Source organism: Parasteatoda tepidariorum, chromosome 1 (assembly GCF_982258835.1).
Source record: "Parasteatoda tepidariorum strain Cologne lab strain chromosome 1, Ptep-v5.0, whole genome shotgun sequence".
NCBI lineage: Eukaryota > Metazoa > Arthropoda > Arachnida > Araneae > Theridiidae > Parasteatoda > Parasteatoda tepidariorum.
This window is the reverse complement of record NC_141755.1, coordinates 79,044,929-79,072,291: the sequence shown is the minus strand read 5'-3', so window position 1 is coordinate 79,072,291 and position 27,363 is coordinate 79,044,929. Positions and strand designations below refer to the sequence as shown.

The 27,363-nt window shown below is 29.2% G+C and overlaps 1 protein-coding gene across 3 annotated transcripts in view; it reads left to right on the top strand.

The window, feature by feature from the left end:
- The window catches only part of LOC107441771 (protein tiptop), a 409,272-nt gene that overhangs the window by 372,100 nt on the left and 9,809 nt on the right, over positions 1-27,363 (top strand). The window contains exon 1 of one of the 3 annotated variants that reach the window (XM_016055163.4): positions 14,705-15,341. The exons of 1 other annotated variant lie outside the window; for it this stretch is intronic. In XM_016055163.4, coding sequence (XP_015910649.1) covers positions 15,332-15,341 — 10 coding nt within the window. In that variant the 5' untranslated portion in view covers positions 14,705-15,331. Of the gene's footprint in view, positions 1-14,704; positions 15,346-27,363 lie in introns of those variants that run through there. One more of the 3 variants, XM_016055147.4, reaches the window with a different exon arrangement.

The window sequence follows — 27,363 nt, the reverse complement described above, 5'->3', positions numbered from 1 at the left end:
TTTTTGTGAATTTTCCTTAATTTATGATAACCAGTGTATTAGATTAGAAAACACTGAAGACTTTTCCAATCAGCCTAGTGCATTGCCGCCAACATTTACTAAATGACAAGATTTTTCAATTAGTCTGCAACGCATATACGCTGGCCACAGAAAGTGGATTATTTCAGTCACATCCTTCAAACAGATTGTTTCAATTTTTAAAAAAAAATGTATCAATCAATCAAAACATTTCAATTAAAAATATATATCGCAATTCTTATCAAATTACTAACTGAATATACGAATATTGCTTCTTATCTTTTGGGTTTCGAGATATCTTTGAAATTTAGTAATCGATTTTCTTTCCCTTCATCTTTTTGCAAAGTATTATACCGTATAGTAGTATTACATTTATCTTTCTGTCAATTTCAATTTTCCCCTTATTTTTCTGTCAAGATTGCCCATTACTTGAGTATTATACTGTATAGTAGTATTACTGTCAATTTATTCTGTCAATTTTCAATTTAATAGTAATAATTCTTGTGAATTTTACTGCTATTCTTTCATCATTCTTCACTCATGTTCTTATTCCATGACTTTTTAAATGAGTGTGAAGATTTTTTATTATACTATTATTTTATCATATAATAATAATTAAAATAAGTATTTAATTTATTTTATAATTATTTGCTTTTATTTTTGGTGAATAAATCCTTAAATGTGTGTAAAGATATTTTTCTGTGTTCAGCTCTAAAGCAATCGCACGGAATATTTATAAAAAAGAAAGAAAAAAAATCATACGAAAGTCAAATGAGCTGTAAATTTTCTTATTTTTGCTGATAGGGAAAAGAGTTCAGAAAGCATAAAGGTATTTGTTTTGTAATAAAACCTGTTTTCCTTAGCCCATAAATGTTATAATAAACACATTTAAAAATTGAGTGTTAAGAAAATATCTTGAAAACTTTATAATATTTATTGTTAAAAAATACTAACAAACCATTGTTACATAATAGTCTTTTTTTTTTAAACAATTCTAAAAAAAATTCTCGCTGAAAATTTCTAAACCGATTTGGAAGTGATAAGTAATTTTTTAAATAAGCGTGTTTTTTCTTTCGCACTTTTAAAATGTTCGAAATAAAATTTTCAAATTCTTAACTTTTTTCATTTTCACTTTTTTGTAAAGGGGAAAGTTAAAAAATTTGATTGTAAAGAATTTGAAGCTATAAAATATAAATTTAAAACCAGCAATATGGAATATTCTAAAGCGAAAACGTTATTTTTTTTGCGAATAATTTAACTTTGTTCTTTCCCTTCTTTTCAAACATCATTTCCATTCTCAATCGAAATATAATATCAAAAATATCCCCTTTTCCTTTAAAGTAAAATCGAGTTAGTTCTTTTAGTTAAGATACATTATTTGTTATCTCAAATTTTAAACAGTAAAACTGCACTACCAGAGTATTTTTTAGTTTTTTTTTTTTTTAGTAATATGTATTGGTGTTTTAGAATTTTAAAGTGTACTTTAACCCTTAATTAAATTTACAGAACGTGTTTAGGAATTTTAAAAAGCAAATTATGAATTTTTCTAAAACGAAATTAATGAAGTAAAGCACTTAAATAACCTTCACAACAAAGCCTGTTTTCAAAATTATATTTTAAATCACTCGCCAAGGAATTGTAAAAAATTTTGCCCGATTTCTAGTGACAGTTTTAGGGGATGAATTTTGTCAGACAAAGTAGTCATATTTAGTATTTCAAACATTTTATTTATTTATTTAATTCGACTTTTTTCTTAGATTATCCATTTCAAGGGGCGGGCGTTAAAGTAAGACTTTTTTTTATCAGGGATTCAACAGATTTCGTTTCAGAAAATTGCTGGATTGTAAAATGGTATTTTAAAAAAAAAAATTGCATTTATTTTCTGCTTCTTGCCGGAGAAGATTTATACCCCAATGTCTGATGTTATTCAATCTTTTTCACTATCTTAATTCTGGATAGTTGATACGAATGATTTTTTTTTTATTGTTTAAATAAAGACAGGGCATACTTTACGCTATGTAAAGTCACAAAAGCAAACACGAACAAAGTTCAAAGAAAACGCAAGAAAAATCAATAATTTTTTTCGCATCCAAATGAAGAAGTTTTAAACTTTGTGCTATGTATGAAAATAAAGCTTGAACAACGTAAAAGAAGTTAAAAAACTGGCATAAATAAATCCGCTGAAACGGACACAAATTTAGCGCTACCAAATAAAAATAAAAAAAAATAAAAACTCAGTTTGTGTTTTATTTACGTTGTCTAGCTTTATCTTGATACACAGCGTAGTATACCCTTTCTTTATTTGGACATTGAAAAAATTCATTGGTATTGGTCTTTTTTTATGTGACTTAATATTCGTGTTTGTTTTTATGGGTTTCTGTAGCATAAAGTATACTCTTTATATTATTTGTACACAAAAATGTATAAGAATTTGTCTGTTTTTGTGCTTTATTCAGGTCTGTTTTTGTAGCTTTATTCGTGACTTTTTTGTGTTTTATTCACACTTGCTTTATTCGTATTATCTAGTTTAATTCTAATATTTTTATTGACTCTAAGGGTATTTAGATTGATCATGGTAAACATTTTCTATTTGATTAAGATTAATCTTTGCATGATTGCTACGGAATATTAGTAACGTGCCAAAATTATCGCCATTGGTAGGGGGAGACTGAAGACGCCCGCTGACTCACCTTTTTGAATTGAGTGTTGGGTGTGAGAAATTTTAGGTCGCCCACGGAAGTGAAGATTTGATAAATGATCCACTGAGCATTAGAAGAGGTAACAGTGGAACCAACACATTTTCCACTTCTATTGTTATATCCCAGAGCTATTTTGTTTCAGACTTTTTTAAAATTCTGGATCTTACATGGGGTTGTGTACCAGCGGTTCCCAGTATCTTTCAGCTACGAAAGCTAAATAATGGAACTTCTTTTGGTGAAACCCTGACTTTTAAAAGACGTTCATTAGCAGGTGCAGTGATCGGAAGTAGTGCATTACAAGTTGTGAAACTACTGCAGTCACTACTTTCTTTTGTAGTTTTTAGTGCTCCTTTTTTTAAAAAAATGTAGTGTAATGAGTAGTGCAATATAAAAAAAAGTGTAGTTCTTAGTGATTCCTGGGAAGTACTTTTAACGTAACTTTAGTAATGAAACAGGGTGCGTAGCGTTTTTAAAAAAGTGCTTAAAGGTGCTTATTTTCGTTTTTTAAAAGCCCTTAAAGGTGCTTTTTTCATTGGGTGTTTTTAAAAAGTGCTTAATTTTCCCTTTTTCAAAATGAGAGTTTTCCTTTACTATGTTTATTTTTGCTTCGAATTATGCAAAAAGACACAGTTCACATTGTTCTATTCCACGTTTTCATTATTAATTCAACCCCAATCTATTTCGGCGTATGAAGGCGCCATTTTATATGATTCAAAATTTCTTGATTTTTGACAACTGTCAAAAACAATGCCAAAAAGTTTTTTTTTTTTTTTGACATGACAGTTAAAACAAGATGAAACCGTCAATTGTCAAAAACACTCTATTAAGTAACTAGATTATTTCTTAACCTTATTTCATCTTTTATAGCAGTGATTTTATTTTTTTTATTAAACTTTTATTATAATATTATTAGCTTGTGAATAATACAACAATACCTATTGTATTACTTAAGATTGATTGATAATTGTCTATCTTAACTAATAGTGCAAACGGCAATCCTTTTTTCTAAATATTTGAAGAATAACCAGTTATCAATACGATAATATTCTTTAGTGAATGTTTAAATTTTTTCTGAAATGCTTTGATGTTTTTTAATGATGATTATAATAGTGTAGATAGATTTACTGATTTTATTTGTTGAAAAAACGTAATAGTGACCATCGATAAATCAATACGCTTAGATGTTCTTGAATCAGTGTTTTCTGTAGTGACAATTGATTTAATTTAAAATATTTACATACTTTTACGAACCACATTTGTTAACATTTTATAATTCTAAAAAATGATTCAGCTCCGCAGGGTTAAAAAAATATAAACTTAGCGAAATGTTAATTACGATTCTTTCCACATTAAATTTAAATAAGTGCATTTATTTTAATTTGAACATCGAGTGATAGAAGTTATTAATGTTACCTTTTAAAAAAAAGTGCAATTTTGTGCTCTTTGTTCTGATTTGGATATTTTTACTCGTCTGAGATTGCCAACTGGACAAGTGAGGTAATATTATGTACTTTTTATGCTAAGTTCAATAAGATCAAAATAAAGTTGATAGAACTGACAAATAAAAAGAAATACGGGTTCCATATATAAAAATTTTGCTTTCAAATTTATACCTGTCTACGTATTAATTTTTTTTTTTTTAATTTGAGCATCGAATGGATATCAAGCAATGACATCTCAACATTTTTTTTTAATGCACCCGTTAATTATTAACCTCAATACTTAAGTTATTTGCAGATCAAGTACGATGTATGGCCTGGCCAGAAACCCCAATAGGTACAGGAGCCAAGTCACGAATGCCAGCTCAAGGAGCCATTGATTTAGGCCATAAAATCTTGATGGCCGAAAATCCCTCCCGTCCCTCTTATCGTCTGCCGATGGGGAGGAGAGGACCAAATGAGGCACGTAGACTTGGGCGGCTCTCTTCTTTACAAATGGACAAATCGTGACCCCTCCACCCTTGTCTTCTTCTTCTGCATAGACCATTGAGTTCGGGGTGTATTCACAAAGAGAAAAGAAAAAACATTGACGATTTTTTTTTTCTTCCTTGAGCATCAGTGATGGCAATTCGATGAACGTTCTGTAACCAACCCGGAATTTATATTTTAGATCAAGAGTATTAAATGAATCAATAGTGACATCTTAAGTTATTGTTGAATTTTTTTCTCAGAAAATGCTAGATTTATTATTGGGATGAATTTTTGTTTGTTTATTTGTTTCTAAACTCAGTTTCTCATTTATCTTCCTTTATATATTTCATTTATATATAGGTTTTATTACTTTAAAGATATTAAATTTTGTTGAATTTAATGATATTTTGAGTTTTGCTGAATTTATTTATTTATGTTGGAAATATTAGGTTTATTAGTATGATGTATTATATATTATTGTATATATGAATGTATTTATTTATTTATTCGCTTCTAAATTTAATTTCCCTGACGAGCCTTCTTTCATTCATTCTTTTATTTTTGCGTCAAATATAGTTTCTGAGCCGCGATGGCTCAGGGGATAGACCTGTCGCCTTCCAATGCGTCGAACCGGGTTCGAATCCCAGTCGATACGAATTCCGCATCCGGCTTGCACCGACCACAGTGCTGACGTAAAATATCCTCAGTGGTAGACGGATCATGGCTGGGTTAGAGTCCCCTTGCCGTCAGGCTAATCGTGGGAAGTTCCAAAATTGCAAGGCTACAGAGTTGAACATTAGTAGTCGTAAACCCATAAAATTGGGTCGGCTGTTCAACGACGGTAATAAAATAAAAAATATAGTTTCTATACCCCAAAGGTAGACGGATCATGGATTAGAATCCCCTTGCCGTCAGGCTAACCGTGGGAGATTTTTGTTTTTTTCCTCTTCATGTAATGCAAATGTGGGTTAGTACCACCAAAGAGTCCTCCACGAAGGCAAATTTCCCCCAATACTTGATCCAGGAGTACCCTTGTCTTCTGGGTCCAAAATTACAAGGCTGCTGAGTTGAACATTAGTAGTCGTAAACCAAAATTTGGGTAAACTGTTCAACGGTGGTTATAAAACATAGTTTCTAGAATTGCCTTATTTCATTTGATTGCTATCCGCTACCGGTTGACTGTGCCATGAATTAAATTCTTGCAAGTTCAGAATAATTTTACCGAGATTTGACTCAATGTTGACAGTTGTTCAAATTGATAGACATTTGTTGACATTTGTTCAAATTTGTTCAATAGATGTCTGTCAGTTTTAGGTGTCGGAAAAAGAATATTTGTTAGTTTCAGTGTTCTATGACGATCTCATTCTTTCAATAAGTCGTCTGCTTAAGAGGTAATATTTGATACCGTTTAAATTCCTCCCTCAGAAAAACTTCCTCTCTCTGTTTGCTCCTTCATTTTTTGCGTCGAATGTTATTTTTAGCATCGTTTGATTTAGCTATTATGCAATCTGGTACAAATTGACTATGATTTGATTATGCCATGTTATAAATTTAAGTTCAAAATAATTTTATCGAGATTTTTTCTTAATCCAGCAATCTTAAGAGAATTTTAGATGTGTCAGAAAAAGAATGCTTTCTGTAAGCATTATTAGTAGCGATGTTCTATGGCGGTTTCATTCCCTCTGTAAATCGTCTGCTTTAAATGTGTTATGTGATATTTCATCAAATCAACCAGACGAACTTTGAGTTTGCACCTTTTATTTTTTGTGTCAGATGTAATTTTTAATATCGTCTGATTTCGTTACAATGGCAGTCCGATACGAATTGACTATGATTTGACTACGTGTAGTAGTCGTAAATTTTACGAATAATTTTACCGACATTTGGTCCTCTGTGATGACCCAATGTGACTTTTATAGAATATTTTATATGTTTATTAGTCTTAAATACCGAAAAAGTAATACTTATAGTCAATAATAGTTTGCAGTGTTCTATGACAATTTCATTCTTTCAGTAATCGTTAGCTTTAAAGATGAAATGTTAATCGAATGATTGTTGACAGTTTTTCTGTGTATGAACCACATAATCCTTTTTACAATGTCTCATTTGAATGTTTCAGGGAAGAAGAAAAAAAAAATGTTCCAAAACGTTCTTTGCCTAATTTATTATTCTTATATTTCGTCGAATTTAAATAGACAATTTATCAAACTTAAAATGCGTCTGGCAGTTCTCTGGGAATGTGTCGGTATCTTTTGAATTCTATGCCTTCTGAACACGGACACCATCCATCCATTTTGCATAAAAATCATAAATAATTATATCTAGTTGTCAACGTACATTGTTTATTCTCTTCTCCTTTTGGCGACATGTGAAAAAGGGCCAACAGCGTGCTAAAAATCTTGGTGACCATTCGTGCGTAACGTCTTGTCGTGCTGTCAACTATATATACACACTAACTGTGTTTCCTAAAATAATATATCTTTGTCGGTTGGGATTAAAAATTTCAACCCAACTCTTGCTATGAACAGCTGGTTTACCCATACCACAAATTGAACACTCTTTTTTTTTTTATTTTCAATTACAAACGCGCATAGTGTTTATTTTAGTATCAAAGTGTGCATTAAAGCGTGGAAAATTACACACAAACGTTCTTTTTTTTTTCAATGTGAAATCCTTCATTTAGGGATGGTATGGCTAAATTTCCTGGAAGCTGGACGATTTCGGTGATTTTGTAAAATTGTATATTTATTTATACAAACTTGCGTATTTTTTATTTATTTCTTAATTTGGACTGTAACGCTTCAGTTGTATCGATTAGATTTGACTTTAAGTAATGTTATTTACAAGATTTTAATGCAAAATATTGTTTGTGATACTGCCAGTTGCTTGGACATGTATGCAGTAGCAGGTGATCATTAACATTGGAGTAAATTTTTTTATTTTTTTTATTTCCTTTAAGGGATTTGCGTAGAAATTATTTTCTAAACTTATTCTTGTTTTCACAAAATTTGCCGAATTCTCGCATCCCTGCATTTATATTGGAAATTATATATTATTAGTTTCTTGAGTGGTTCTTTAGGAAAATATATCAAAATTGCTTCTGACATGCCGATATTTTTTGGATGTGAAAAAGTTCAAAAAATTTATTGTTGACATTGAAAAAAAGTATGCAGCTAAGGAATTCAACAGGAATTATTTTCAGAAAAAAATAGGAATAAAAAACGTAATACCTGTTGATATTTAATCACAAAGTTTCATGTTTACGAATATTTTACTTTTTGCTCATAAATGTTATATTTTATGATTTAAAATTGTTGTTTCAAGTTAAAATTACCAGCAATTTTTCTTTTTTTAATATTTATATTTTATGTGGAATGCTAAAATTAAAGGGCGTAAAATATATTAAAATTGCCTTAGCTCAATTTTGAATTTAATGCGTGTTAAAATAAACGTACTAATTACGCATACGCGTTGGTTAATAAATCACAGTATAAGCAGATAAAGTTTTTATCCGCTATTTTTATTCCTTCTTTTAATTAGTAAATCTTTTAATAAAAATTTTTTTGTCAATTTATTTTCAAGCTTAAAGCATACCGTTGCACATGCGGCATTAAACTGTTTAATTCTGTAGTTTATGATGTGTTTCACTAATAAAACAAATGTATAGTAACAAATTCTGCACCAAATTACTTTATAAAGTACCGGCACTTAGTGTAATCCGTAAAATCCGTTTTTACCGTAGAAAATTAAAACTAAAATTTTAGAGTAAGATTTATTTAATTAGGGGGATTCAGTGATTTTACAGTAATTATTACTGTAAAAATTACGGTATATCAGTTTTTGTTTCGTAACATGTGGATTTTACGGTAAAAAAGTACTGTCATCCTGAGTACCAATACTTTTTGCCATAATTTTATTCGGATTTTTTATAACATGAAATGCATTTTATTTTCCCAGAATTTAATATTTCTTTCTTTTTTCTCAGTAAAATAGTACTATCTAATATAATAGCATAATCTCTACTTTTTTTTTTTCATTAATTTTGTTGCTTTTCAATATTTTGAAACCACCCTGTTAAAAATTAAAGCAAAGAAAAAAATCTCTATTATTTATTTAATTGTTTTTTTAATATTTATTCATTGTTTTTTAAATGAAAAATAACATTTCAGGTGGAACAAAAACTACAGAAAAACGAAGAGGATATCTTGTTTATCAATTCTATTTCGAAAATTGACAGTAAATAATTAAAATTTTTATAAATGACGTTGAAAAATAATTAATGATCCTTTTCGACGTTTTATAGTATTGATGAGAGCGATTACAACCATATAGTCATTGTTTGTGAAGGCATGTCTGCTCATTGTTAACGCTGACAAGTCAGACGTTACAAATGGACGTTGCAATACTTACCTGCTCAGAGATGATTGACGTTATTGGCGTCAAGAAAATCGTTTGTGTCGTTTGGTCTACAGCTGTCGTGAGTCACTTTTTAAAAAGATAATTATGATAGTTTACAGAAAAAGTATCCTCACAAGCGGGCCAATTTGTGATGTAGCGAATAGACGTAATTTGGGGAAAGTGGTAAATAACTGAATAAATTGAAGTTGATTACAAAATGTTAAGTGTTTTGTGACAGGATGTCGTACATTCTCTTTGCTAGTTTTCATTCTAAGAAAATTTCTTTTAAAATTAACTGAATTTGTTTATTAAACCTTCCGTGTTCTAAGCAAACGATTTTAAAGCATTTTCCAAAATTCCCAATTCCGATTGTAGGATTTTTTATTTATTTATTTTCAGTTTTTTTTTAATTATTATTTTTTATTGACTTAGCAACAGTAATCTCGGAAGTTGTGCAACTTGTATATTGTTTAAATTTTTTATAATAACCTTAATATACTGCTAAGCTGAACCGTATTTTACTTCTCAAACATACATATATATATATATATATATACTAGCTGACCCGGCAAACGTTGTTTCGCCATATGAATTATTTCTATTGAATTATTTCAAGTGTGGTATATGAGTGAGAGGCATGGAGAGCTGTGAACGATGACGGAATGTGAAACAACACACCAAATAATAGTTTTTTTTAAATTTATTGTAACTTTTCTTATAAATTATATATACAACGAATTCTGAAAATATTAGTCAACAATATTAATCTCTTAGTGCAGTGGAGTGAACAATATTTTTTTGTCATTCCATCTTTAGCTTACACAAATAAACTGGATGGTTTGCCTACTCGAGAGCATTCCACGTATAATTGTCTGAGCGAAAAACATGGTGTGCTCAAATCTAAGACACAAACAGACATTGCTTGGCCTTATCAATGCAAATGCCAATCTAATGGGGAACTGAATGCGTTTTAATTGAATTGGCACATCTGTGGGTATAATAGAGATTCGTGGAAGTAATACTTTCACCCCGGAATTTGTCATTTAAAATAATGACTTCGACAACGTTGTTCATCAATTCTTTAACGACCAATCGCGTGCCATTGCACAACCGTGGTGGTTTCAAATGAAGAAGCAAAATAACCGGAGATCCAAATTTGAGTACTAAATTATGCGGTGGTATGCCTGGTAAATGCAATGAGTTTAAAAACTCTGTTGGAAAATTTGCAGCTTCAATAGGATCGCAAACTGTATCAACGGATTTATATGTCACCAAGTTACCTGGCAATAACTGTTGTATCTTCAGATTCAATTCGTTGACGTGCACATTTTTTGCTGCTAAAATCGCCCTTTCTGCCAGTGAACATCGGTGTGTGTACATCGGGAAATATTAGGTTAATGAGAGCATCTTGTAAATCAATGATTGTGCAGAAATCGTCCGGTAATTTTATGCATCCAGTCTCATCCTTAGTAACTTTTTCATCACAGATATCTAACAATTATTTTGAGAATGTTTCAGCAGATGGATCTTGAAGCATTTGGACGCGCATATTTACTTTTAGTTGAACATTTTCAACATTACTCCACAGTGGAGATGATTTCAAGCAAGCATTGATCTCATCAGCGTCCGTTGAACGTGGAATGACGGGAAGTGTTTGTCAGAAATCACCTGAACTGCCGCCAAATTATTTGTCATTGTTTATTATATCTTTCAATGTCCTGTTCAACGCCTCAAGCGAATGTTTGTGTGCCATAGTGCATTCATCCCAGATGATAATTTTACAGTGTTTCAACACTGTGGCTATAGAGCCATAGTAGCTTCATTGGAGGTGATGTACCGGCCAATTTGGTACAGCGTTACTTCATCGTTGTCATTCACTGGAAGAGCAGTCACATTGGTATTTTCAACTCGAAATACTGCCATATCATTGCCTTTATTCACATACTTGCAAGTATATTTGGTGTTCTTCTTTTAAGGGCGAGCATAAGTATTAGAGTTTAATATGACTTGTTGCAACGTGCGTGAATATTGTTTTTGATTTATCATGTTTCTATGTCTAGTTTGGATTGGAATATGATTAAATAAAGATATATTTAAAACATACGTTAAATCTGTCCAAAAAATGAAAAAAAATTAGTTATAAACCTATTCTCAGATCTACTGAATATGCATATAAAATTTCATCAAAATCGGTCGAGCCGTTTAGGAGGAGTTTAACCACTAAAACTGTGACAAGAGATTTTTATATATATAGATATATATATATATATATATATATATATATATATATATGTAACATCTAAAATACTAGCTTAATAAAATTAAAAGGATCTTTTGAGTTCATTTTCACATTGAGTTCATCTTTTGAGTTCATTTTCACAATAACAATTCTTTTATCAAAATCTATTTTAATATTAAATAAGTACATGTCAGGTAGTGATAGCAAACAATAATCCAAATTCGTATTAATACTGTCCATTTTAATTTTATTTGTCAATTTATCGATACAAGCATCTATTTCAATTAAATCAAAATCGTGAATTGTGCCTTGTGTTTGTTGCAATGGCGCCTTATATTTTTCTTCAATTTTTCTATATTTAATATTTTTTAATAATTTTGATGGAACAATTGATATTGTTTCTCCCGTATCACAAATGGGCCGGAAATTCAAATTTTGAGCCATCACTTCCCGACATATATATATATATATATATATATATATATATATATATAATAAAAATAGAAAAAACAAGGAAACAACAAAATATAGAAAAAACAAGGAAAAAATTACAGAACAATGGAAAAAGGGAAAAAGATAAAACTTATAATATGGTTTTATTCTAAATATTAATATATAGAACGAAACTTATTGTTTTTCTTAATTTTCTGCGGTTTTTTTTTCTTTCTATATATAGTTAATAGTACAGTATGTTATAATAGTATTCTATATATCGTATGTTACAAAGTTTGTATCAATTTATTTTGAAAAAACTTTTGATTTTCATTTGCTGATTCTTGTGACGTTGTTTTTACGCCATTGTTTATCGCAGTTTTAGTGGCTATTTTTACATGACATTCTAAAAAACATTGTTTTTCGATGTTTTTTTTCGCACAAAGCATACATAACACAATTCCTTTCTAATTTTTTTTTTCTGTTTCATTATTTGTGTCGTTCGCAAGCATGAGCTCTGAATACTGAGATATTGTTCAAATAACTATATAGGTTTCGAAAAAGGACTGAATATTTCTTGGTTTTATCTTTCTTTGTCTCTTTCAGTAGTACGTACAATTTTTATTGCATATTAAGTAAGCATACAATTATAGAATTTTTTTTCGATTAAAAAAATTTGTTTATTTTTATTTTTAAAATAGCTTTAATTCCATACAAATTTAGCATGAATACTTACCATATATATTATAAGGAGATTTAACTATAATACGGTAATCTTTTTTGCTATATTATAATTGGATTTACGTTTGTATAAATAAACTCGACATACTAATTGTTTAAAAACTGTATCCGCTTTAAAAATATACAAATTGGATGTAACTGTGGACATGTTTTAAGCGCTCAAAACTAGGCACCCGATTTCAAGACTTTCCTGACGCCTACTTTTGAGCTCTGGAAAAATGTCGATTGTTATTTCCAATTTGTTTATTTTTGAAACGAAAGACGTTTTAAATCAGGTTAAACCTTACCGTTTCAGTTTCTTGGGATTATTTATTCAATTAAACTAGATATGTACTTTTATTTAATAATGATTGTTAGTTTTAACTACTCGATATTTAAAAAAAAAAAAAAAAAAATGGTATATCTAAAAAAATTTGAGTAACGTTCGTTAATGACACGAAGTTCAGTAAATTGGTTGCGTGATTATTTCTTTTGGTTTCAACTCAAGTTATATTTTCCTTTTTCAGAATCAAGATATATTTTCCTTTCTACTAATTTAAAACTTAATTTTTATCAGCTCTGAATCTCTGGTGTATGTAAAAGTTAACGAAGTATGTAAAATAAATAAATTTGGTAAATGGTATGAAATCTGGTGTGTGGCAGTTTCTTTTGTATAAACAAACGATTTTCTGCTATATTTTTTTCATAACTCTAAATCAGTGTTTCCCAAACTTATGACTTTTGTGTACCCTTTCTAAATTTTTCGTAACGCTGTGTACCACTAATAAAAAAATGAATATATTTTTCAAAAAAATCTGTTTATTTTTCTTTTTTGGTACAAAGTTTTGTTAATAAGTTTATTTGCATCAGCGATCTATATTCTTTGTTAAGGAAAAAATTATATTTTATAAAAATAATTAAAATAAGTAGAATTTATTTCAAACCTTTACTATAAAAAAATTTCACTGAAGTTAAAAATCACAACTGGCTGTTGACACCACTAATTATTAACTGTTAACTCTGCAAAATATAGCCAATAGAAAAATACGTAATCGTAAATTTTAATGGCTAGCTTTGTTTTTAAATAAAAATTTCGTTTGTTGCAGGATATTTCGCATAAGAACGCTTACCCCCGCTAAACTGTTCCCGTACCACTGGGGGTACGCGTACCACACTTTGGGAAACACTCCTTTAAATAATCAAGTTCTTAAATTTTATTGATTCACTTTTTTTAAAAAAAAAAACTAGTTTATTTTTTAAAAGTTAATGAAATATGGTCATAAAATAAATGGGTGAAATATATGGCAAGAAATTTGGTACTTTGATTGCGTGGCAGTTTCTAGTAATGTCAATGTCCAGTTTATTGGCTAGAAACAGTTACTTTGTCGGGCTGCTCTTTAATCATCAATCACCCACCCCTTTCATCGGATCAATAATCGGCCAATGGTTCAGTATTCGAACAGGTCCCATTTAGAGAAGATCAGGCTCCAATTGGCCCTTCCACGCCTACTATTTTAGCCAATGGTGACTGAACGCCTACTCTACTGAAGACCGGCGTTGGTGACCTACCGCGCGTGGCGATGACGTCATTCGCTCCACTTGTTTGCTATTATTGGCGAGAAAGCGGTTTTCTTCCTTTTCCTCCAAATTCACGCCAGTTTATTCTACGTTGAGTAAATTATTCGTCATGATTGGTTATAATCGGGTTCGAATGTTTTGGAACAATGTTTATTTCGCAGAATGAATAAATTAAATTAAATATTATTTTTTCGATAATCACATTTATTCGTTAATTACAGATTAATTGTTGGAAAATAAGTAAATTGTTGAATTGAAATCAAATGTAAGATTTATTATGAACTTGTTTGTACAATAATTTAACGGTTAGATTGTTATTTTACTTTATCAAAAAAAAAAAAAAAAAAAAAAAACTATTCTTTATATTTCAATATATCAAGTTTATAATTGTTTATATAAATGTGTAAGAAAATATATATTCTTTTCGAAATTGTTTTTAAAAATTATTTTTTATTAACTATAATAATATATTGATTGGAAAATCAATTTGAATGAAATTATTTATATTTAATAATTTATCTGATGAAAATAATTTTTTATAAAAAAGGAAATAATTTAAATTTTAGTGGTTAGTCACTTTCTTATTAAATTTTGTTATTTTACTGCAATATCGGAAATGTTCGATATTTTATTAAAATACAATTCTTAATACTATTCTATTAAATAAACATCTTGTTAAAATTGAATATAAAAAACTCAGATTATTATCAATTTTGACTTTCATATTTCTAAAAAAAATGATATCTACAATCCAAATCACTGATTGGTGAAATTTTTAAAAGTTCCAAACGTTCGCCAAACGAAGCGCTTTTAAGCCAAATGTTGGCGTACTTCCAGTAACCTATGGCGTGTGTTGAATCCCCGTGAGGTCGCCGGGAACGACCCGACCGTCGCGGTGATTCCGGACCGTCTCTAGTTGGAAGCCAAGAGTAGCGACATAAACATCACTCCCGTGGCATGTGTTGGTGAAAACTCGCCGGAATTGCTCGCTCCGCGTGTTCCGCATGAACTCGATTCTCCGTTGCCAATATTCTTTTGACAAAATCAACCAAAAACTATAAAGGATTTTTCATCTCCAAAATAATTTCGATCTGAATTGTGTTTGTTGACGAATTTTGGAGAATTATTGTGGCGTGGCAGAGGAACGATAGCTGATTTCACCGTTGAGTGATAGGTGTGCGGTGTGATGAGGTGTGAGTCCGCCAGAGGGCGTTGCTCGACAGTGCTTCAATGAAACTGTCAGTCAAATTGCGACCGACTGCTGAAGGTCGATCATCCGAAATTTTGCCGCTCGTTTTCCCACCTTCGCTGCTTTTGTTGCCGTTTCAGCGAGAAAAATGTTACTCAGTAGGTAAGCTGATAATATTTCTCAATTCCAAACTATGCTATTCTTTATTTGTTTAATATCGTTTTCAACTTTTAAGAAGGCTTGATTGGTTGTTTTACAATGTAAACAAATGAATTAGCGTATGTTTTGAGGGTTGAGAAAGAGGTTTTAATGTTTATATTTTAAAAAATATTATATTTATGGCAGTTTTTTATGCATTTATTTTGAAAATTTAATAAATTATTAAATACAGATATTATATAAGTGTATTTTTCGATGATTATTGAATTGTTAAGGATTACTTTCAATGAATATTAAACTAATTATGGATATAAATTTTCAATATGCATCGAAGTTATTTTTTTAGATATCTTTATTCAAAAGCCGACGAAATAATTTCACACACATTTAAAAATGTAATTTTAAAAAAATAGTCGATGTGTTTATCTCTGAGAACGATATTGTGAAAGATTATCTTCGATTTGAAGTTTTCTTGTTTTAATCTTCGATTTAAAGTTTGAAATGATCTAACAAGACTAAATTTAATAAAAGAAATGTTTTTAATACCCTAGTGCTAATCTCTGAAATCATGAACAATCTTTTAAGGTGTAAGTTCGTATTGTTGTTTTTTATTCGAATAATATGACATGATTCTGAAATTGGTATTGAATTTGTATCGATTACGTAATCTGTATAGTTTTTCTAACAAAATATTGACATTGATTAATGTTCATAATTATGAAATGGAAGAGCGGATTGCAAAACGGATTTTGTTCAGAGTTTATTTCCCCAGATATGTGTTTGTTGAGAATCAGGTATGAATTTGTCTAAAAGATGTGAGCATTGCTCGTAAAAAGGAAATATAAGTATTGATATTTGCATAAGTTATTGTTATAAGTTATAAGCTATTGCAAGTTTGAGGCATTTCATAAATTCAAATCACAAAATATTTCTAGTTCCTTTTTAGGAACATCTTTTTTAGGTAAGCATGCAGGATGTAGTTTATGTTTGGCGTAGTTCAGCCGATTTCGGCTCTTGTTATTATTAAACTCTGTATAGCATTAGCTGTAAGCAGCAAATAATGACTCGTTCCTTCTAATTCTTATGATATTGTTAGTAATACTAATGTTATTCTAATTCCTCCTTTACCTATATCCAAAGAACTTACCTGAATTTACCTGGGGGAAAAAAACTTTATTTTTTAATGAATCTGAAGCCATTTTTTCAGTTCAGTTTCTTTTAATCGAAATATTTTTTTTTAGAAAAAAGACACATTTATTAATTTATTTGTAGGTTGTTATAAGTCAAAGAGTAATGCATTTTTCGGCTCTGATATGGAAAAATCTTGCAACAAATCTGTAAAATTACCTATTTCAAAATATGTGGTAATAATAAGTAGATATTAAGGCTCTATCTATTTTTTTTATTTGATGTAAAAATCTACTGTAGCGTTGTTAAATGTTTTTACTGTTCGTATTTACGCGTAAGGGAATACTTTTTATTTAACGATCTATTTCAAATTTTTTCTTAAATATCACATTTGCAGTTCAATAAATTCAAAAAATTTCAGTTCGAAAATTTTTTGTGTAAATCAAAAATTTGATCATTAATCATTTGTAAAGTAAATAATGACAGAAGTAACACTCTAATAATAAATTATTTTTCATTAAGATTTTAATTTTTTTCTTCTTTCGTTTTTGTATTAAATATTGCTTTTATCTATAATTTAATGTGTATTAAAAAATCTTCATGTTGAAGCAATGCCTAGTTCTGAATTTAATATTTGGTATATTAAATTCCTTCCTGGGTAGCATGAAGTAGAATTTTATTTCTAGCATTCAATACTGACCTGTGTAATTATTGTGTTAGGTATTGATTGAGTTTTCCGCTACTAAGTGTTTCTGCTTTCTTCCTTGTGAGTAGGACAGGCTTTGGCTACTTCAACTACACCCAATTCACAACTTTATTCTTTGATTTTACTTCCGCGAAATATATTCTAAGATATGATTCTTTTTTTTAAAAATTGTTTATGAACCTTTTAAATAAAAATAATCGGTGAAATATATATATTTTTACTTAAGTTTAAAGATTGTTTTCAAACTATTTCTTTTCGATTTTGTTCTAAAGAAGTTGGCATCTTTTATGTAAACACAGATCCCATGATTCTGATGTATCTGGGTGATTTTTTTTTTTTTTCTTTATCTTTTTAAGTCAAATTTAGATTTTTCGCTGTTTGATTAGTCTGTGAAGAGAAATATAGTTTATATTATGAGTTGCATTACTGATTCCGACTCTTGCTCCTTTAAACTCGTTAACATGGTTTCGTAATTATCGCATAGTGTTCAGTTTTAACCCTTTGACGCAGATGGGATTTTTTTTTCCTGACTCTCTAATTACAAGCTTAAAATATATTCAGTAATTTTTTCAATGTAAAAAACAGTTACTAAGAGAAATCTGTTAGTATAGCGGATTTATCTTTGTACTGAAATATCCAAAACAAAGTAGTTTGAAAGAATTTTTTGTTCGTCATTCATATTCAAAAATTTTTTTTCTTAAATCCAAATAAGTGTAATTTTTAAAAAAATTATTGTTTGGAAGATATACATTATTGCAAAAATGACATCAGTGTTTCATGTTGTATTTCATAACCATAAATTATTAAAATGCTAAATATAATATTTTTTACTTGATACCACAATAATAAAAAGAAAGTATAAAAAAATACGTTGAATAAAAACTATGCGTCAAAGAGTTGATTTTAACCTTGTTACACTTTTAATTGGCTTTTTTTTTATTTTATATATTTGTTTATTTTTCATACAATGTTAGCTGACAAAGAGCTAAGGCTGTTACTCAGTTACTGTTTTTCAAATTCAACTGACATTTGCTAGTCAACTGACATTTTGCAACTGACTTAAAAATACTTCCTAAAAAATCTTAACTTTTTTCACGTAATTACATCCAGATAATTTCTTGATTTCGTGCAATTAGACTATTATATATTTAATTTTATCAGGTCTTGTGCTCAAAATGTTTTAAATATTGTAACTATTTCCTCCATAACTGAATAATAACCTCCCTAATTTGAACAAAACAATGCTGTACTTTAATAAGTGTTAGTAAACTAACAGAGAAATTGATAATAATTCAACGTAATTGTTTAAAAATGTTAATATACACGCATAAAAGTTCTGTTTGAAGAAAAATACCTTAAGAACATTCTCTGATTCAGATGATTCCCCTGATAGCTGAGATGACCACAGGTTTTAACTGGAAAGTAACCCCCCCCCCCCAAGGGAGTGAACATTTCCTGGGAAGAGAAGATAAAGTTTTAAACAAGAAAAATATGTTTTACTGTTTCCCTTGATAAGAAGTTTAAAATTGTGATTGTATTTACCTATTGAATACATACTGGAGGCTCCCACACAGATTTCCATATGACAGTGCTTAATTGGCAGTGTGAAATATTCCATCTTTCACTATACCATAACTTTTGCCCTCTTACCCAATTCATTCTAAGGTTAATATAGATATAAGATAAGTTAAATGTAATGTATAGGCGGTAACATCAAAAGAAACAGTGGTTTTATTAATATCTTTGGAATTTATGCCTTGTTGACTCAGGGGATTACTGGGGGCTTGGTAATTTTCAAAAAGGTACATAGTTTCAGACCTTTTATAAACGCATTGCTAGTTTTTGTTTTATATTCTTAAATTTTTTTTTTGTATCATTTGATCGGTATGCTAACAAATTGAAGTAGTAAGTCTGAAAGTAAATGGGTTAGATTATAACAAATATTCAATTGTGAAATTAGTCATCTATATAACCCTATATTTTTAAAATTGGGATTATGATATATTATACCCTTATAATTTGTTTCTAGGAATTGTGGTTGATAACGAGGAAAACAATGACTCAATATGGTTCATTTTTTAATCGTTTAAAGCAGTTCGTGGAATAAGTTTTATCGATAAATATTTTCTCAAAATATGAATTTAATTTATATTGGAATTTGAGTTTTAAGAAAAATACAAATAAAATTATAATATTTATTTATTTGTTATTGGAGTTTTAGTCCATTTGAATCTAGTGGAAAGTGGGGTAATAATTTCTGATTCCACTTTGCTCTGACTTTCGTTCTAGTAAAAAATGATATATATATATAAAAAATTCTTAGGGCTAAAGCGCTGTTCATTATCAATAGATGCCTTTTGCTTTAAAAGCGCAAAACTGAGTGCAATTTTCAAAGTGATTTTCAACTGAGGGAAAAAAGGAACTTCATTGAAATAACGGTTCAGTACCAGTTACTCCAAAGGTCAATCGACTCATTGTTGATGAAAACATTTTGTTTTGAAACCACGGTTCAATACCGAAAGTTCCAATAAAACTGCGCATTTTTTACACTTTTTAAGGGTTTAATTTTATTAAAAGTTTAAACTAATAAAAACCGATTTGGAAGAAACTAATAATTTTTTTAACGTAAATTACGCAGTAGCAAGTATATTTATTTGAAATCTGTGTATAATTACTTAACTACCCATCAAAAAATGCGGATTGCAGAATTGTATAGGTATGATTTTAATCAGAAAAGGAAATGAATACAGCCTATCTTAAATTGCTGCCTAATAAATAATAGCCTTATATTTTACATGTTTCGATAATGAATATCTACCATACTAATAAATAAAAAGTATTAAAAGCATGTTTAAGAATAATAATAAAAAAAGCTTAAGTAACATTGCAGATATGTTATAGTAAACGGTATTTTATACAGGGTGCGTAGAGTTTTTAAAAAGTGCTTATTTTTGATTTTCGTTTTTTAAAAGCCCTTAAAGGTGCTTTTTTCATTAGGTGTTTTTTAAAAGTGCTTAATTTTCCTTTTTTCAAAATGAGATTTTTCCTTTACCATGTAAATTATTACGCTACGAATTATGCAAAAAGACGCAGTTCACGTTGTTCTATTCAACGTTTTCACAATTAATTAGACCCCAATCTATTTCGGTCTATTGTCAGTCTGTAGCGTATGAAAACGCCATTCGCATGCTTCAAAATTTCATGATTTTTGACAATTGTCAAAAACAATGCCCAATTTTTTTTGTTGACATGATTTTTAAAACAAGATAAAACTGTCAATTGTCAAAAACTTTCTAACCCTGCCGAATTATGAAATTTTTTTGAGTGCTTAAAAATATTTGAGTGCTTGAAAAGTGCTTAGAAGGTGCTTATTTTTTGTTGAATAATTTGGCTACGCACCCTGCAAGTATTGCAGCATAGAGAGTCGCACTGGTACGTGTACAATTTAAGTATATAATATTACCATGTAACAAGTTTTTATTTTTCTACAATAATCTATTTTAAGTACTATTTTAATTGCTATTGACAAATATATATGCATATTTGGCGAAATTATTTATATTTGGCGATATTTATAAATTTAAGCGAAAATTCTTGATTTCTAAATCATGTAGCTGCTGTTTTAATTACGTACTATAAGACTTATGTTTTAATTTCAGAGAAAAGAGAGCATGGAATTATTATAGCTTATTTTTTTCCCTCCCCTTCCATTTACTTATATTTTTACCAACTGAAATTAATGGATTTCTTTGTTCTTAAACATTGTCTTTTCCTTTGCTTTAAATCATGTCACCACCTAATAGCTTCGTTTATGTCTTCTAAAACATCTGTTAGTCAGCTTGAACTTCAAACCTATTGGATTATAAGAAAAAGAAAAAATTTCAACTCGAGCAAGTGTCGTATTTTTTGCTATTATGTTTGGTTGATTTATATAACTACCGGTTGATCTACCCTCTTTTTTTGATTTCCCTTCTTCGCACGACCATGTGCCTAACCTACTTTTTATGAGCGAATCTGAAATTATAGAAAGTAAGCGATATTTGAAAAATTATTTTATAGAACTTTTTTGCGAGCGATTACTTTCTTAAAGTAGAACGTGAGAGTAGTTCAATTATTGAGGAAAATTAAATATAGCGACCTGTTTATTTTTTTTGGAAAGGAAGAAATAGAATCTCTCACCTTGACACTGAGCTGTAGAAAAATACCTTTTTTCATGTTCCGTTTACATTTATTTTTTTAATCCAGCTGTTGGGTTCATATTTTTTTTATAAACATAATCGAATAAAGTGGAAAAATGGCTCTAGATTAATTGCCAACCTGTAGCTTTGATTGTTATAATTAAGGGATGTTGTCAATTTTAATTTGGTATTTATTACAAGTGAAGGATTATTTTTTCAAAAAATTCTAACTGATGAGTTTATTTTTTGGTATAAGTTAATACCGATTCACAGTCGGGATTATATTAATTTACTTAACAATAATCAGTAATGACTATAACTCGATTTTACCTACTCTTGACATCCAAATCGCAATAACTTCTGATGCTTTTTTTAACTTTTTTTCTTTTAAATTTCAACGAGCTAAGTTTTTAACATGCTTCCGCGATAAGCTTTAATCATGCTAACTTTTAATTTCAACAGATTAGTTTTTAACTGATTTGCCTCTCTCAGCCACTGTGGTTTTTCTTGTTCATCATTATTTTTATCCACTCTCGGCTACTGAGGCTTTTCTAATTTTGTTTCTCACTTTTATTTTTCTTTATTCGTGGGCAACTTTACGTTTTATATTTCAAATTACTTTTGTTACATTTCATTCTACATTTCAAATTACTTTTGTTACTTTTCATTCAACATTTCAAATTACTTTTGTTACTTTTCGTTCACGTCTGGCAAGTCTTCAAAATGGGCAATTGGAACGTGACATATTTCCAGTCTGTATGTTTTTGAAGTTTTTTAATCGAGTAGTAAATGAGTACTTTATTACTTGTAGCTGTACCCTGGACTTTTTATTGAAGTGACATTTTAGTAAATTTCAGTAAAATTATCATAAAAAAATTATATATTGACAATGGACAATAAAACGCTTTTTTTTCCTTCTCTCTCGCAAGTTTACATTTCATAAAATCTAAAAATCACTACAACACTTGCGTTCACTTTTTAATTTGCTACCAAATGAGGCTTTTTTTTAACAAGCCTTTTGCTACCTTGACTTAAGGCTAAATTATGACACGTTAAGCACTTGGAAAACTGCGAGGTTTCAATGCATGAGTTAAAAAAGATATGCATAGTTTTGTATCTACTGCCACATTTTTAACCATGCTTAACGTCGACTATCTTTTCCCCTATCAAATGTATTAATAAAACTATACTTTAATCCTGAAACACGCAAAAATTGTCGTTTAGTGCTTCACCTACTTAGGTTTGCGAGTTAATTAATGTTGTGTAGTCAAGGTTAAAATGAGATTTACTCTGCAAGGTTTCAATGCAAAAAAGATATGCATAGTTTTGTTTTGTATCTACGCTTAACGTCGACTATTTTTTTCCGTATCAGATGTATTAATAAACCATACTTTGATCCTGAAACACGCAAAAATTGTCGTTTAGTGCTTCACCTACTTAGGTTTGCGAGTTAATTAATGTTGTGTAGTAAAGGTTAAATCCATGAAAAACTTTTTTTTTCACTTAAAACCTTCTTAAAATCAAGCTCTTCGTATACTCATCATTCATCTATTTTTTCATAAATAGAACAGTAATAAAACCATTACACCCTGGTACTGATCATTACTGATTTTTATAAAGTTTATTTTCTTATACCTAGTTAAAGTTTCCAGTTGAGCATGTCATTGCTTTTATAATCAACCTGCTCATAAAGCCAATTGTTCTGTTTTATTTATTTAAAATTGTTTATGTATTCTAAAATAGGGTGTTGTTTTTCTAGTCTGAGGTGGTTATAGGAAGTAATATGACTTTTTGAATATTTTTTTAGGGAATGGGGGGTTGTTCAAATATTATGTAAGCTTGTTTTAAGCAATTTTGCTCCCCATGTCATCAACCTCCTGATGCTTAGTGACATTACTTTATCCCTTTGTGTTTGCTTTGATTTTTATTGTCGTAATTTAATTAAAGGAGTAAAATCAAATAAAATGTGCATGCGATTTGGCATACAGCAACATTTACTATTTAATTCATGTTGTAAAGTTTTTAGCGGAGTATTCTTTGATTCTTTAGTGTTTTCTTTCTTTGGTTAGAGCTCTTGATCTTCGAAACTTTTTTCCCTATCCTGAGCTTTTCATTTCAAATTTTTTACCTTTTTTTTTACACTTAAAGAAAAGAAAACGAAAATAGAGGAATTACAGTGTCTTACGTAAACATTAATCTTTTATCAGTAAAAATAAGCAAATTACTACCCACTTCCACAATATTCTTTTAAAAACTTCTTATTACCCCAAAAGTATAAGCAAAAATTAATTAGAACACATTTCCTGTGAGAAATAAGTAATAGAGAGTTTTGAATCATGTTAAATCTGCTGATTACCGGTAAAAATTTTCTAAATTGTTTTTGAAAAAAATCAGAAATATTTGAAGGCCTTATTTGAAGAGTCCTTTGTTCATTTTGAAATTTAAAACTATAATGCCTAGAAATTTTTTTTTCTCTCTCGGTTCTATTTTGTCTGATTTGTGGTGCCCTCTCTTTGGCAACAGATATAAGCAGGAGATGTACTAGTTTTAAAATAAGATAAGAATAACTTGTTTGGACATGAAAGTTAGGCTGACTGAATTTTTTGGTGCCCTCTCTTTGGCAACAGATATAAGCAGGAGATGTACTAGTTTTAAAATAAGATAAGAATAACTTGTTTGGACATGAAAGTTGGGCTGACTCAATTTTTTAATCAGAGGACTTGGACCATGATTCAAATAAAACCTTCGCTTAACTAATCAGAGTTTTTCATTTATTTAGTAAAATAATGTATTTCGACACGCTTTTAGTAAAATGTATTTCGATAATTTTTAAGTAGTCATATTATGTTCGGGGTCCGCTATCGACGAGGGCACCCAGAATATTTTTTTTTTTTTTAAAGAAAAAAAAAAAAAGAAATCGACTCTTGTAAAAAGTGACGAGAGTCATAGTTTTTTATGTCAGCTATCATTTCGAATGATCTAAATATGACTTATTAAATTTTTTGATATAACTTCACAAAATATATATTTTTTTTCTTCAAAATAATTATTTATCATTCTGACTGTTCATATTATAAAACTCAATGCAAGCATTAAAAAATAAAAAAAATCTACGGATACTGTGCTGCTGTTGCTATTTTTCCCAAATCACTAAAAATAAAGACTGCCATTTATACTCCGGTAATTATTCTTAAAATCGGACGATTAAAATACCGGATATTCTATTGGTTAAATTGATTTCATATTTATGGGAATTTAATAAAATTTAAGAATTTTCTTTAGAAAAGTTGTCAAGTATTTCGGTTGTTTGGTACTTTAGTAGGATTTAAATTAGGTATGGTGGCTCAAAAGTTTCACTGGTTTATCGTATACTGTTTTGGATTCCGAATAATTTCATCGTTGCCCAGAGTTTTAAGTTTATATTTTTATCGGTTCTTTGTTAAATTCGCATTTTTATTTTTCAACGTAATCAATAAATCTTGCGCTGCGTAACATTTTAACTCTCTTAAAAACATTATAATATTTCTGGCGCATTTGAAAGCAAATAACTAAAAGTTTCAAGATTTTAATTTCTTATACCTCAAATATTTGCTTAAGGATCGCTGTTTCCGCTGTTGTCTCAAATATTGTTGCTAGAGCCCTTTTTTTCTTCTTCTTTAATAATTCTAATCCTGAAATTTCTTCAACCCCACTTCAAATCTTCGTCTCAATTCTTCTTATCCTTAATGCAACCATCTTTAAATAAATCAAATATTAATTGAAATCAACCGAGAACTTTTCTTAAAATAACAGTTTCTCTGAGGAAAGATTTGTTTCATATTTCTTTAAATAAATATTTTTATTCTTTTCCGAAAATTTCAAATATTCTTTGAAAATATTATCACACACCGTTTAAAGATGCTTTTTAATATTTATTGTGTGTGGCGATATATATGCACGTTTTCTATTTTCTGTATTTGCTCTAATTGACAAATATTTTTAACGACTATGTTTTATTTATTTATATATATATATATTTTTTTTTATCGAAAATTTTGAGTCTTACCTTTAAGGCTTGTCAAATTCTTAAAATCAAACAATACGCGTTTGTGTATCTCTGTAAGAAACCGCTATGTCAACAGTCTTTGTTTCTCCGAAATTACCCAAATAACAACTTTTTTAAAATTCTCGTTTCGTGAAGGAGTTAAAAATATAGTAAACGAATTTATTGGAAACTCTTTTTGGTAATCTAAATATTTATCACAAGTAAAAGACGTTTTATTCTTAATTTTATCTTTTTTTTTTCGAGTAATTTCTCTAAATATTACATCTCATTTTTTTTCTCCCTCCATTTTTTTTTTACCTTTTTTGATATAGTTTTACTTACTCTCATAAAAAATATAGTAAAGGAATTCATTGGAAACTCTTTTTGGTAATCTAAATATTTATCACAAAGAAAAGATATCTTAATTTTATCATTTTTTTCGAGTAATTTCTCTAAATATTGCATCTTATTTTTCTTCTCCCTCCATTTTCTAAAAACTTTTTTTTTATATAATTTTACTTACTCTCATAGTTCTGTTCTTCTCGTATATATAATGTGAATTCCTAGATAATAAGAGTAGTATGGTAGTAAAGCCATTAAATTTTTTTTAGATTTTTTAAAAAAAAGTAGTGTGAAAACTGTCACTATTTATTCCACCACTAAAACAGTCCTGTTATGCTTTGTAATAAGTCTTGATGGTTGAGGATATTTTACTCCAGAAAAGAAGGCAGATATGAACTGGTTTTTACTACCAGTTTTTTTCTCTTTTTCGGGACACAAACAGCCCTGGTCGTAAAAGTTAAGTACTCATGTAATAGCCAGTTTTTGAACGAGATGGCTTGGCGGTAGAGGGTTTACAGTTTCATAACCAACAGCATGGTGGCGGCAAGGTGGTCAGTGTCGCGCTTCATCCACCTTTACTTACCAGGCAAGCCTTTTTTGTACCCATCTTTTCGGTGACAGAATCTTAATCCTTTGCAGTGATGTGTCAGTGTTTTAACTATTGTGCCATTGCCTTGTGTTCATTAATAAGAGTAAGCAAACATAAAAAAAAAAAATGCTAGTGTTTGAAAAACATTAGGCAAAACAGTGATAAGTAATATTTTTACATCTTACTGTTCCCTAGTATTGTTTATTAGTAGGTATTTTAAAATTTCCGGAATTTTCCTTTGATAACGCTGTATTTCACTGAAACATTTTATTCGCTAAATGGGTATCGTGGCGTTATTCACGTAAAATGCGCTTCTCAGCAATTTGAAAATGTGGCTTATCATTAATGATTATAGTAATTTTTTTTTTCTAAAAAAATTGCGAAGTTTTAAGTGTGATGCGAAACAATGCTGCGTTTTTGTCACTTACACCAATCGTGAAAAATAAGTTTTTTAAAATGTTAAAAAATTGAGATAAAAAGGATTTTTTTTAAATAATTACAAAGAATTTAGTCTTATTGTATGAGACCTTATAATGCCATTTAAAAACAAATGGATAAAAATAAAGCGCTATAATTCAGTCATAAAAAAAAATGCTGCTTTTGGTCATTTTAGATCTAACCATATCTTTTAAAGTTTTTGAAAATGTTAAAAAATTGAGATGAAAATGATTTTATAAAATAATTATGAGGAATTGAGTATTAATGAGATTCAACAGGTATTGTAATTGACAAATTTATAGGACAATTGAATTATTATCTGTCGTTTGCTGTCAGTAGTAATCATTGTTTTAACAATAGCTTAATTGATGAATATAATTGTCCTAAGATGTGATGACAAAAAGATGTAAAATCTTTCTTTAGATGATTTTGTAATGATTTAATTTTTGTGTAAAAAAGGAAATAACTAGCGTTTTTGATGTTTTGAATTTAACAAAAGGAAAAAAAGTATTGTATTTCGTTTTCATTTTCTCTCACAAGTATCTTAATTGGGAAAATTAGGATAAAATATCTATTTTTATATGAATATTTAAATACAACTCATATTCAAAATGCC